At 34.6% G+C, this 13,603-nt stretch overlaps 1 protein-coding gene across 1 annotated transcript in view; it reads left to right on the top strand.

The window, feature by feature from the left end:
- Nucleotides 1-960: 960 nt before the first annotated feature.
- Nucleotides 961-13,603, top strand: part of LOC125840880 (twinkle homolog protein, chloroplastic/mitochondrial) — a 39,750-nt gene continuing 27,107 nt past the window's right edge. The window contains exons 1-7 of the mRNA XM_049519854.1: nucleotides 961-1,256; nucleotides 1,524-1,666; nucleotides 3,318-3,373; nucleotides 3,463-3,520; nucleotides 3,615-3,728; nucleotides 7,297-7,380; nucleotides 9,616-9,696. Coding sequence (XP_049375811.1) covers nucleotides 1,025-1,256; nucleotides 1,524-1,666; nucleotides 3,318-3,373; nucleotides 3,463-3,520; nucleotides 3,615-3,728; nucleotides 7,297-7,380; nucleotides 9,616-9,696 — 768 coding nt within the window. The 5' untranslated portion in view covers nucleotides 961-1,024. The remainder of the gene's footprint in view (nucleotides 1,257-1,523; nucleotides 1,667-3,317; nucleotides 3,374-3,462; nucleotides 3,521-3,614; nucleotides 3,729-7,296; nucleotides 7,381-9,615; nucleotides 9,697-13,603) is intronic.

Below are 13,603 nucleotides of genomic sequence, written 5' to 3'. Positions count from 1 at the left end.
TCGTGGTGCCACCACAAACCAGAATTCCCTTTTAATTTGTTTATTTCCAAAACTAACCTTCCCTTTTCATGAAAAGTTGCTACTTTTATGAAAAGTTGCGACTTTATGAAAAGTTGCGACTTTTATGAAGAGTTGTGACTTTAATGAAGAGTTGCGGCTTTTATGAAAAATTGTGACTTTTATGAAAGGTTGTGACCTTTCCGAATGGTTGCAACTTTTCCAAATAGTTATAACCTTTCCGATAAGGCACAATTACCATTTGTCCACACTATCCTTTGTTGTCTATAAATAGAGGGATTTCCTCTAATTTTAAAACAACGAAACTTCTGAACCTCCTCTTCCTCTTCTTCACAATTAAATATTTGTGTACTTTGCTCCTATTGAGTGGCTCATTGACATCATTGCTTATATTACAAATCATGGTATGTATTTTTACAATCATTAATTTATACTTATATTATTAAGGATAAATGATAAGATGTTATAATTTTCATTTCCTTTACATTATTAATGTTTGTTACTATGTAATCTTGTATGTAAGACAATATAATGTTTTAATTTTAATGATTGATATGTTTTTAGTATTATTTTATAAATTTCATGATATTAAATTTCCGCGCGAAGCGCGGATAATTTTCCTAGTATATATATATATATAATAAATACATTATTAATGTGTGTTACTATGTAGTCTTGTATGTAAGACAATATAATGTTTTAGTTTTAATGACTGATATGTTTTTAGTATTATTTTATAAATTTCATGATATTAAATTTCCGCGCGAAGCGCGGATAATTTTCCTAGTATATATATATATATATATATATATAAAATAAACTTATGAGGAACTATTTTTGTGAAGGGGGCAAATATGGAGGACCAAATTAGTCCATTTCCAATACATTAAATACCAATTTGAACATTTTGTCCTTGGTAATTGAGAAACCATAAAACCCTTCCTTAACCCCCTAACGGATGAGTGCAGTTTTGTGTTGTTGAAAATTAGCAGTAGCAGTAGCAGGAATGAAATTTCTTCCTTATCGCAGAATTGTAGTGAATAACTCTAACAACTTTGTGATGGGCTCCAAATATTTTCTCCACAAGCCATCCATTACTTTACCAACAATATACAAGTCGATTCCTGTACTTTTTCAAACTCAAAGACTCATCTTTTCAGCATTTGCTTCAAAACCCATATCCCCAAATCGCGGAACTTCAAGCTTCTCATACAGGCCTCAACGAATTCCTCCACCAGGTACCTTTTTGTTTAATTTTATTTGTTGAGGCATTCATTTGTTAACTTTGCAATGTTCTTCAATCTGTTATTTAGTTGCCGTCTGCACAATAGCTATAAATAAAAAGCCTTATGTTAAAAAAAAGAGATGTGTTTGGATATTTTCGCAAAAAGCTTCCTGAATAAACTTAAACAAACATATTTGGATTTTTTGTTGGAAGGTTTCAAAAAATTTCCATGAAAAAATTCCGCCTTTGTTAGTTTAAATTATTGCTTATATAATTTCAGTTTCTGGAGTAATGCTGGAAGACCCAAAGGAGGAAATTGCAGAGTCAGACCACGAGAAGGCACTGAAGCAGAAATTGAGCCAGGTTGGAATAGATATTGGTTCTTGTGGACCAGGCCAGTACAATGGGTTGCTTTGTCCAATGGTGAGTTCCTAACAGGTCTTCTGCTATCTTTTTAAAAAAGAATATTTTGTACGAAAGAAAGAGTGTTCAAGAGGGATGGTAGTTATTGTTTATTAGAAGAACAATCTCTCTATTGAGATGAGAATGTTACTTTGATCAGCAAACTGCGCTGGAAAACTTATCTGCTAGAATTTTTCTGGTTTTGGTCTTCTGTGATGACAAAATATTGAAATCATATTGATTTGTATCATCCGCGCTCTTATAGTAAACAAGAAAAAGTAAGAACTAAGTTCATGTAGACATAAGTGTAATGTGGTTGTTGCTATTGCACCTGATTAGAAGAATCACATCAACATATCGTTTAGAAATGGAAAAATAAGATGAATAAGGAGCGGTGTGGGATTCTTATGCAACTTTACAATGATTATACATATCATTAGTTAATTTTACTCATATTCTATTTAGATTAACCCAAAGTGCATTATTGACTTCAATTCTAGATTTTTATAGACTTAATGAGGGCAACTCTATGGTATCTGATATCATTGTAGGATCTAACTGAAAACCTATCATTGTAGGATCTGACTGAAAACTTGCTAGATGTATCCATTCAAGAGGATCAAGTGTTAGATGAACTTACTAGGCGTTTGGACATGCAATTTCATCTCGTGATTTGAAATCAGGAGATAAAATCGGCATTTGGACATGCAATTTCATCTCCTGATTTCAAATCATTAGATGAAATCCCAAATTCTTCAAAAAGCTTGATTTGAAAATTTCATTTAATGATTTCACATTTTTCAAATACAAAAAAAAATAGTTGCCCGTTACCCTGAAAATTAACCCCACGGGTGTTCATTTACTATGTTTAAACCCCACAGGTTCAGTAAGGCTTGAAGGAGTCGTGTACTCATGTTGCATCAATTTTAGAGGACATTTGCAATGAGACTGGAATAGGACAGAATGAAATGAGACTGGATAGGGCGGATTGGTCCGAGAGAATCCATACAACTAAACCAACTAGTTTAGGATCGATGCATAATTGATCAATTGATTGATAAATATCTGTCATTTGTTTAAGGTACATTAGGTATCCTTGCAGTAGGTGTTGTTGCCTTTACTATATTTTCTATGACTATGTTGTCGATTGCAATTCGAGCTATGATGACTTGAATTTCTTATAACAGGTTGACTATGTAGAAAAAAAAGAGATTTCAATGCATGAATGATCACCTTGTCGGTGTAACAAATTATTCCTGATTTGATTTGAAACTGAAATAGAGTTAGGGAGGTGAACGATTTGGATGTAAATTATAACTTCTTACAATGCTTTCAATGATTAAAAGCGAATGGAGCTATTGCTTTGTCAAGTAGAATGATAAAAATAAAGTTAAAAAAAGAAAAAAAGGAAAAACACTTGCTGTACGAAATAGAAGAAATGAAAGTAATCATAATTATAGATGCCCCTTCTGGTAGTTGAATATATTTCTGAGAAAGAAAATTGTGATTTATATCTTCAACATGTGGAGTACCTGGGGATGAGAAATAAATTAAACATGGTACTAATAGGTGTTATGAGCTTAAACTCTTAAAAATTGTTTAGTATTATTGCATCTGTAAGGCGCTTAGAATGTCCTATATTGACATATAATGCAATGTTTTTTCTTTGTAGTGCAAAGGTGGGGCCTCAAACGAAAAGAGCTTATCTCTCTTTATTACTCTGGATGGGTAACTAACTTTTACTTTGCACCTTGCTTTTGAGGTATGCTTTCTTCCTCCCCAGCAATATATTGCTAAAGCATGTGAGTGATATATAGGCATGCAGCTACATGGACATGCTTTCGAGCTAAATGTGGATGGAGAGGTGGTACACGGGTATAACATGGTTTAGATGAGCTCATTAATACTTTTATGTAGCATTTTCTTTGGCAGCTTTTTAAATTGTTTTGCTTTTTTCGTGCACTTTAAGGCCTTTGCAGATGTGAGGACAGCTTTTGCGGATATGAAAAGGATTGGAAAAGTGAATAAGAAGTACAGACAGATAACTGAGGAGAGTTTGGGGCTGGAACCTTTATGTGATGTGGTATGCTGATCTTTCTTTTTATGCAACTTTACATTAGGCTAAGTGAAATCCAATAATATTTGTATGTGTATGTAGTAGTTATTTGCTTATGACATGCGAGTCTGCATCATTTTACAAGCTGTTGGGCATGGGTTGTATTGAGTTAAGTTGTGGTCAATCCTTATTCTCGATTACTACAAGTCATTTATTATTCCTTCATGTATCCTTAAGATACTTGATTTTACCTTTACCACGTTTGAGTTGTGCATAACTTTCTTGAACGAAATATAGATAAATATCTTTCGAGTCCTTAACTCATGTGAAGTGTCACTCTCTTTGTTCTTCTTTTTCTCTTTCTTTATTTTCTACCTCTACTGCTATTTTGCTTCCTCTCTGCTGCTGTTTGCTATTCCTCTTCATCTTTGCTAGCATTGCTGCTATCAGTGAATAGTCCTACACTCTACCCTCCTTTTTTTATTTTTATGATGAGTGTTTCATTTGAGACGGTACTAATGTCCTGAGCCTATTCTCGGTCTAGCCCAACCAAAGTGTTCTACATTGCACATAATTCAATCCACTAGATTTCCATTTCAGTTTAGGGGTTTTCAAGATAAACTGAAAACCAAACGAACAGAAAAATTGAATCAAATGGAATTGTTTTTGTTCTGTCCAGATCGGAGGAATTGTCTTCTAGATTGCAGTTAGACAGATTCTTAGTGTCCACTTCAGTTTAGAGGAATCCGCTGGTCCAGATCGAAGAATCATCTTCTAGATCGAGGTTAGACAGATTCTTAGTGTCCACTTCTTGGGAGAAGTTGTCTCCTAATGTGATTCTGGTTCCTCTTCTGCGGCTGTTAGCAGACCATTCAGCTATCTTGTTGGATGGTGGTAGAGGAAGACGGTCAAGAATTCCTTTCAGACTTGAGAACATGTGGTTACGTGTGAATGATTTCAAGGATAGAGTGGAAGGTTGGTGGATAGTTATGAGGTGGTAGTAAGGTGATTTAATATCAAAATTTTAAAAGTAAAACCCAACTCTAAGAACACATTAAAGATAAAGGATAGAAAGATAAACACAAGTAGGAAATTAGACAATAATGGTTAAGAAACCAAAACCTTCAATTAATGGTTCCGAACAAGCACCTAATCCATAAAGATGACCCTTAGGAATTACCCTTCAGGGTGGCCAAGTGGTTTGGGCTTGGGACTTCCATGTTGGAGGTCTCAAGTTCGAAACCCCTTGCCAACAAAAGCAAGGGGTTTGCCTTTTGGGTCGAGCTCGTCGTGCCGGGCTTGCCTAGTGCGGGTTACCTCTCCTGTGGTTTGCGAGCTATTGCATAGGAGTGGGGGTTTTACCCTGTGCGCACCCAAAGGGTAGCGGTTGCGGGTTTCCCTTGTCATAAAAAAAAAAAAGATGACCCTTAAGAAGATAGTTTTTCATGTAGCTCGGTATGGATAGTAAGGTGCCGAGGAAGGTGTGTTTCTTCACGTGGTTAGCTACTAGAGGGGTGATTTTGACGGTAGAGTCTTAGAAAACGAAAGGTTGTCTGCATGAGTTGGTGTTTCCTTTGTAAGGAGATAGGTGGGGACATGGACTACATTCTGTCACATTGCAAGTAACCACAAGGTTATGGGAGAATATGCTTAGATGGTTTGGCGTTTCTTGAGCAATGCCAAGATCCGTGAAGAAGTTGATGTTTTGCTGGAACTGGAGCTAGGAGAAGAAGGCACACAACTTAGAATGTTGCTCCTCTTGCTTTAATGTGGGTTGTTTGGAATGAGAGAAATATGAAAGCTTTTGAATGGTTGGAGATGAGCTTTGCTCAATTGAGGAGTAGTCTCCGATCCCTTATTTTCTTTTGGTGCACCCATGTAGTTCCTGTTCGTATAGAGGATTGAGTGTCTTTTGGAGAGAATCATATCTTGTAGGTCTGTCCTCTTTTTGGTATACCACTTGTGTACGGCCAAATTGGCCTTGTTATTATCAATGAAATCTTTTACTTGATCAACAAACAAACAAACTGACATATGGTTTGATTTGGTGCAGCTTGGTGTTAAATCTAAAAGACTAACAGTGTTTGCTTGGTGTTATATTAAGCATTAACCATACGGAGCTGAAGCAAGACCGACACACTGACTATATGTATAATTTTTCTAGTTTATACATAAAAATTATTTGTTATTTTAAAATTTGTGAATATTTTGTTTACATAGTTTATATTTCTTATCACTTTGGAATGTGGTTTCAATGTTTAAATCTAAGCCTGCTTGTATTCTAATGTCACTGGGCACCCACTGTAACTTCTTATCTAGTTTAAACAAATATTCGATTTTGTTTTTGAAGTTCCTTTCTTGAATGCCTGCTTCGGTTTTTCGGGGCTTTACATTTATAGCTGATTTTATGAATTTCCTAAAAGGCCTCTGCAGTTGTCATGGACTCTAAGGTAGATAGGAGGGCTCCTACTACCTCGTACAAGTTTTAAATATTAACAAAATAGACTCAAAAGACTTGGTGTATTCTGTTTCTTCATCATTTGGGTCTTGTTATTTTTTTCTTTTGGTTGAAATCTGTAGGATGCCCGTATTAGCAGTGATCTTGTCTGTGTTAAAGAATGACAAAAGTCCCACATCAGTGGTTAATGAGATGGGTGGACTCCTTATAAGGCTTGGACAATCCTCCTCCCTTTGAGCTAGCTTTTGGGGTGTGAGTTAGGCCTAAGACCTAATTTAACATGGTATCAGAGCAGGGCTTGTCTCACCCGATGTTGGGGCCCCCAAAATCAAAATTGCCCACGCACCAAATGCTAAGCACTTGGCGTGAGGTGGGGTGTTAAAGAATGACAAAAGTCCCACATCGGTGGTTAATGAGATGGGTGGACTCCTTATAAGGCTTGGGCAATCCTCCTCCCTTTGAGCTAGCTTTTGGGGTGTGAGTTAGGCCTAAGACCTAATTTAACAGTCTGTTTAAGCAAGCTTTGTAGTGTTCAGAAGACTCCCTTTTGGTGTCTTTGTCTCCAGTTGGAAGACTATCCTCCACTTTGTTGCCCTCCCTGTGGTGGTGCTGCATTTCAAACTTTTTGTAGCCCATATTTTCCTTCTGCATATACCTCCAGTTTCTAAGGCAGAACTGTTGTACCTTCACTATGTTGAGCAGCAACATAGAGTCAACTTATTTGCAATGCACAAGTTTATAATGTAGTAGCATCTAGACCAGAAACCAGAGAAACTAAGAAAAATTGTCGGGGAACCCTACTTTCCCTGATCTATTTGATACTTGGAATTTCTTTTCCTATTATTCATGTTACTTTTACAAAACTTCCTTCTTGTATCGATAAACCATTGGCCCATCAGTACAAACAGTAGAATCGTGCCTCCGTGATGTTATTGCTACATTTTCCGAAATAGATGGAAAATGCCATTGTAAGGCCCTGTCTGTGATTTTTAGTAACTCTCCAACCTCCAAAGTAAATTGCCGATATCTTATGTGGTTGTCTTCTTTGTTACTCAATATATTGCTTCTTCATTATGTTTTATTTGGACGTGAATTAATGAGCTTTTTATTAGTTGATTTTCTTCTTGTGCTCTTCAGTTACTCACATACTTTTCTGAGCGAATGATATCAAGAGAAACATTGCGGAGAAATGCTGTTATGCAACAAAGACATGGTGATCAGGTCTGATATCTTGTCATTTTCTTACATACTGCTTGATCAGTTTCTGTTGGCGGCTACCATAGGCCCATAGACCTGATTGCCTTTTGCCTGCATGCTAGGATCCGTAAGAGAAAGATATACCTCTAAATTAGTTATTCAGTTAAGTGTTCTATCAGTGGTGACATACTGGTTGACCAGATGAGTTTATGTGATCCCACTTGGTAGTACAGAAATCGATTCAATCCCTGCCCTTGCATTTGATTTACTATGGAGTATCTTAGGATGATACATCTAGAGCTATTCCTTGAATAACAGAAGTATAATGAGATTCAATATTCTGCTTGGTTAAATGGATTCAACATTTGGAAAATTCCTCCACTTGTCATAATTGTATCTTGTGCTTGGTTAACATAAAATAGAACCTCATTTAAAAAAAAAAAACATAAAATAGAACCTCATTATTTTTGTCCAAAATGTTGTGCATTTTGATTTATAATTTTGAAGATGAATTTCAGTATTACTTGATGTTTTAGAAAGTTTGGATGAGGTTAAAAGCTAGTCAAATTTGAACCACTTTTAGGGGTCGTTTAGTAGGGAGTATTAGGAGAAATAGTCCTTGTATTATGTGTGGTATTAAGTTGTACTATGTTTGGTAGGAATTTTGGGCCCATGTATAACTAATCCATGGGTTAGTTATACACCCTCCATGGTATTATAGGGTGTATAACTAATACCTTCCATTTGATGGTATTAGTAATACATGGATCTAATACCATGGATTAATATATGTAAAGACAAAAATACCCCCTCAAATCCTTTCATTTTGTTTATTTTCTTGGTTTTATGTTTTATATTTGTACTAATAAATTTATTTAAATCGATTAGCTTACAAACTTTATTATTTAAATAGAGTTATTTGTAGCTAAAATATGAGTTATTTAATCTAATTATTATTAATATAAAATATTATAATCATACTAATATGCTAATGTTGCTGTATGAATTTAAGAGCTATTTTTGCTATTTAAAAACATCTTGAGTATAAAAATAGTTTAATTTATTTTGCTATTTTTATTTTTTATGGTAAAGAGCGATTCTGTATGATAAAAGTCCTAAGTTGAATGATTTTATTGATGTAAAACAATGTTCAATACCTTTTTTCTATAAATTCTTATAGTTGGTTGACCTTTTGAGATATTAACTTCAATTTATTAAGATGACAATTATTTACCCTCAAATAATTTAAGTGAGAAAATAGTAAACATGGTGATAAAGGCTATAAAAAAAAAATATTGTTCGTCAATTATCTACCTTGACCCAATTACATGTAATAAAAAATCTCATAATAACTCAAGGGTATAATTGGAAAGAAGTTTTTTTTGTAGAGTTTTAAACCCCACACAAAATTAGGTAGGAAGCAACGAACCAAACACTTGATAAAAATAATCCCTGTATTACTAATCCAAGCATTACCAATCCCTGTATTACTAATCCCTGCATTACTAATTCTTGCACTATTGATCTTAGTACCAAACGGCCCCTTAATCACTTCTTGGCTTATTTTGGTGTTTGGTAACCAAGCGCTTTGACACCAAAATAAGCCAAATGGCATAAATTGGGTACCCTTACGGCTTTTAGCTTCAGGAATCACCCCGATTTCATAGCACAAATCAGAAAAAAATCAAATCTGTTCCGTTGTTATCTGTTGGTTGCTTATCATTTTCCGGTTAGCTCCCATATTCAGGAAGGTTGAGATCTATTCTCACCCTAACTGTAATTCCTAAACTTTAAAGCAAGAGAATAACCTTTTCCCTATGAAATTCACTAAAGACTTTCTCACCAGGAGGATTTTCCATTAAAATCAGCTAAACTTGTTAGATTTTCCAAGGAGAGCTGTGACCATCCACTTTTCTCATTTAAATTTTCCTTTGTCATTAAAATACAATCCGAAGAAAATGTTTTCTTTTTCTGGTTTATTTAGCATCACTTCTGTTTGAAATATATCTTCTCTTGACTTTCTTGACATCTAAAAACCAAGAAATATAAGTCTTCCTGCTATCCACACCAGAATAAATAGACTTCTCTGGGAAATTGCTATTGGAAGAAGACCTCCTAGGGATTTTTGGACAAAACACGGGGTAAAGAGAGCCAAATGAAGCAATTATTGTTCTTTTCTCTGCTCAAGGGAGACTCATTTCCTTACTGTAGCTGAGTCACTTTTTGACTATTCAATCATTGGTGTAATTTTTTTTCCAGGTTGTTATTGCATTTACGTATCGGAGGGATGGAGCACTTGTGAGCTGTAAGTACCGGAACATGACCAAAAAGTTTTGGCAGGTTAGTGTCAGTGTTCTTCATTTGCTACTTAACATATTTATTTCAGTTAAATGTAAAGATACTATGACGTATATATGTATTTTTTTGAGAATGTGAAGACACTATAGAGTACTTCCAAATCATTTTAGTTGAGACTACAGTCTCATGTTTAATACTCGTGCTTGACAGAGGTGAAACCAAGAATCTTGTGTAAATCTCTGCGGTAAGAAAGAGTGCGCGAAATTTCAATCCAAAATGAAAAGCCTGAGGTTCTTAATCAGTATTCTTGATTGGGTATCTTTGGAGAGAACCATATTTTGTAGGTTTCTCCTTGTATATGGCCAAGATGTCCTTGTTATTAACAATGAAATCTTTTACTTGATTAAACTAACAGTGGATCAAATACAATACCAAGTTATTGATAAAGTTCAGATTGCAGCAGTCATGCTTGTCAGTTGTCAAGTTGTCAGCAACCTTGTTCTCTTTATTGTATGTGTTTAATTTCCATATGACCAACTTCAAGCAATGTTTACTTGAAATCATCAATCAGTACTTGGCTAAGTATGCTGGTCTGCTTTCGAAATTATTCATTACTACAAATTTTAAAACTTTTGCTATGACTGTCATCTCAATGTTTGGACCTCTGTGTTCATTCTTAAATATATTACTATGTCACTCTATTTCTTAGTGCAAAGTATTCAATAATAAATTCTATGAAATTAAAGAAAACGAACCATATAGTTATTGTAATCTTTTTGTTCCTTATTTATCTTTATTACTATGTCACTTTGTTTCTTAGTGCAAAGTATTCAATAATAGAATTTCTATGAAATTAAAGAAAATGAACCTTATAGTTATCATAATCTTTTTGTTCCTTATTTATCTTTGTTACTTTATCCACTATTTAGTATTTTGGGAAAAGGGTCAAATTTGTCCCTTTAATATGTGGAAAATATCGTTTTTACCCTTTGTTATACTATTCGTTCAAAAATACCTCACATAAATGGTTCAAATATACCTCTCTCGGTTAAGGATGTCCAAGGTGAACACCCAATTCCATGGGACGCTGACATTTTATGAGGTGGAATGCCACCTCAGTGCCTAATCAATATTACACTTATTCTTCCACAATCTAGTACTAGCATTTTCTTCCCCTCCACCATTGCCATTGTTTACACCACCATGACAACTACTATTTTAATGGATCAATATTTATACTTATATAATAGATATTCAACTGTTAAACATTTAAAAGTTGCGTAGAGGGATTCAAATAAAAGAAGCGAACTAATTAATTAAAAATAATCAATATTAAGGAGATCAAGGAACGAAGGTTAAGAACCACCATTCTTTGAAGTAATTTAGGACTAATCACTTGCACCTGGAACACTAACATTTGGAAGTGTTGAGTTTTACAAGACAAAAAATACTATATTAATGGAGTCGGGAGAGTGAAGGATGAAATAGGTTTTTACTTAATTTAATGGTAAAAGCGTTGGAGCAATTGTGCAGGAAAATATTTTCTTGGATTTTTTTTATGTTTTATAATCATAGTGTCTGTGCCAATTTGTGACACCTTTACTAATTCTACGATCTACCTACGACCTTCCACAATATGGGGTAACTTTATCCACCAAGGCTGGGATTGATGAGACGAAATCATCATGGTTTTTGTCTCTGCTGGGATATTTGAACCTGGACGTCGTGGTTGTCAACTCATTTCATTAACCATTATGCTACACCCTTGGGTGCAATTTGGTTTTCTATTATCTATTTCGGTTTTAGTTACTTGGTATTATCCATAATATGATTATGTTATTGTAGTGCAAGAAAAAGTAGTTTTAATTTTATCAATTCTGTTTGCCAACTATTTATCACCTATTGGCTATTGTCAGTTCAATTTTTTTCTTGGACAAACTTTATATCTCAGAAAATGTTTGTAAAAGTTATCATAATCAACTTTGGTCATTATCTGTGTACTCTCTCCATCCCAATTTATGTGTTGTAGTTTGACTTAGCACAAAGTTTAAGAAAGAAAGATTTTTAAAATTTGTGGTCTAAAATAAGTTGATGTTTTGTGGCTATAAATAATTTCATTATGGGTAAAATGGGTATTTTTGAGTTAACATGTTACTTAGTATAGAAATGTTTCATCCTTTTTGGGACTGACTAAAAAGGAAAGTGAATCGTATAAATTAAGACAAAAGGAGTATTAATTATTACCCATATGACAATATAATGAAAATATTATAATATCTTAATCATTCTATGTATTTTTTCAATTTATTTATTTTTATTATCTTTCAATGTCTCATAGACAATTCCAACTGGGTTTTTTTTCTCCAAGATAGGTAGTTATTTATCTTTTAAGTCTAAATTTAAATTTGGAAAATACATACAATACCCCCTAAACGTGTCTGAATAAGTCAGTACAAACTCTTATTTTACAATTTACCTTTTACACCCCTAATCTTGTGTAAAATGGAATACTACCTTAAGACATATAATATCAATTTCATAGTTGGAAGTGATACACACACCCGTGCCAAGCAGATGACGTGTCAAATATTAACAATTTTTTTTTCTTTTGATTACACCATGTCATTTATTTTTAAAATTGCAGTCCCTTTCTTCCCTTCTTCTTCTTTCCTTATTTCACTATTTACAAGGCCATTTTCAATCTCTTAGCGCATTGTCTTATTTCTTTTTTCACATTAGTAACCTTGCTTTTAAGTTTCATTTTTGTGTTTTCCGAGCACTATTACAAAGGCAATGTGGTAAACCTTTTTTTTTTTTTTTTTTACGAAGGTAACAGTAATGTGGTAAACCTTTTTTGAACTTAGATTTCTAGTCCAGTGATCTTTTGATCACCAGAAACCACCTCTTTTCTTTTTCCTTTCTTTTTCGACCCCACCTAGTCGTAAACTATTGCTCCAACAACTTTTTCCAATAAGGGTACCTTTTTTCGACAATTTTTCAGGGATTCTTTGGTTCCGTGCAAGCATAGGACAAATCTAAGCTTACCAAAGTGAGTTTCAGTTCACTATTATGCTGGACCAACCCATAGAGTCGATGTTTTGACCATAACAGAAGGCATCTCAATTATGGAGAACATCGTCGAGGTTCTTTGCTTGCGTCTATGACCCCTGCTACTGTCCGACAACTTCTATGTGACTACCCACCTCTTGGGGTGTCGAAATTTGATGTTGGTGTGAAGTTGAAGGGCGATAAGGGTTGTACGGAAAGAGGGAGATCGCCAAATGGCGTTGACAAGTCCGACGAAGTGGGTCATCTAAAACTTGACATCGATAAGCTCATTACTGGTGGAGGAGGCACTCATTAGGCCGAGATGGCAGTCATACGTCCATAAACTCTTGAACAAAGAGGGAGACATAAACATTGTGTTGGAAAATTAAAGCTCTTCGCGTCGTTGTGATTTTGGGTATTGTAGGGGTATATCGGTTGTGGAGATTAAGGGTGATTGTTGTGGACGCATTTGTGGGCAAGACATATGTGCGACAGAGAACCAAATAACTTGATTTAATTATAACGCTAGTAGTTTATTATTATTCTAGAATAGGAAGAATTTAATTATATTATTAGTAGTTTTCTTATTAGTTTAGAATAGGATTTATGTTTCCTAGTTCCATAAGACTTCCTATTACTGTAAGAAGACTCCTATTTAAAGGAGGATTTGAGGAATAAGAAGTACGCAGACTTTAATCAGAAACAAGAGATAGGAGTTCTCTCTTCCATTGAACTCTAAGGTTTCAGCTTCCCTTTGATGAGCTGAATTCATATTCAAAAATAGGTTGATCTAGGAATTCGAACAAAAGCAAGGGAATATCAAAAGCAGTTGAATTTGATTTCCCTGTTCATCGTCCTGTGACTCGATCCTTCTCTAAGAATCCTAACAATTTGGTACCAG

This window comes from Solanum verrucosum, unplaced genomic scaffold (genome assembly GCF_900185275.1).
Source record: "Solanum verrucosum unplaced genomic scaffold, falcon-dt-bn FXZP01000194.1, whole genome shotgun sequence".
Taxonomy (NCBI): Eukaryota; Viridiplantae; Streptophyta; class Magnoliopsida; order Solanales; family Solanaceae; genus Solanum; species Solanum verrucosum.
Note: the sequence above shows the minus strand (reverse complement) of the source record. Positions and strands in the feature narration are given on the sequence as shown.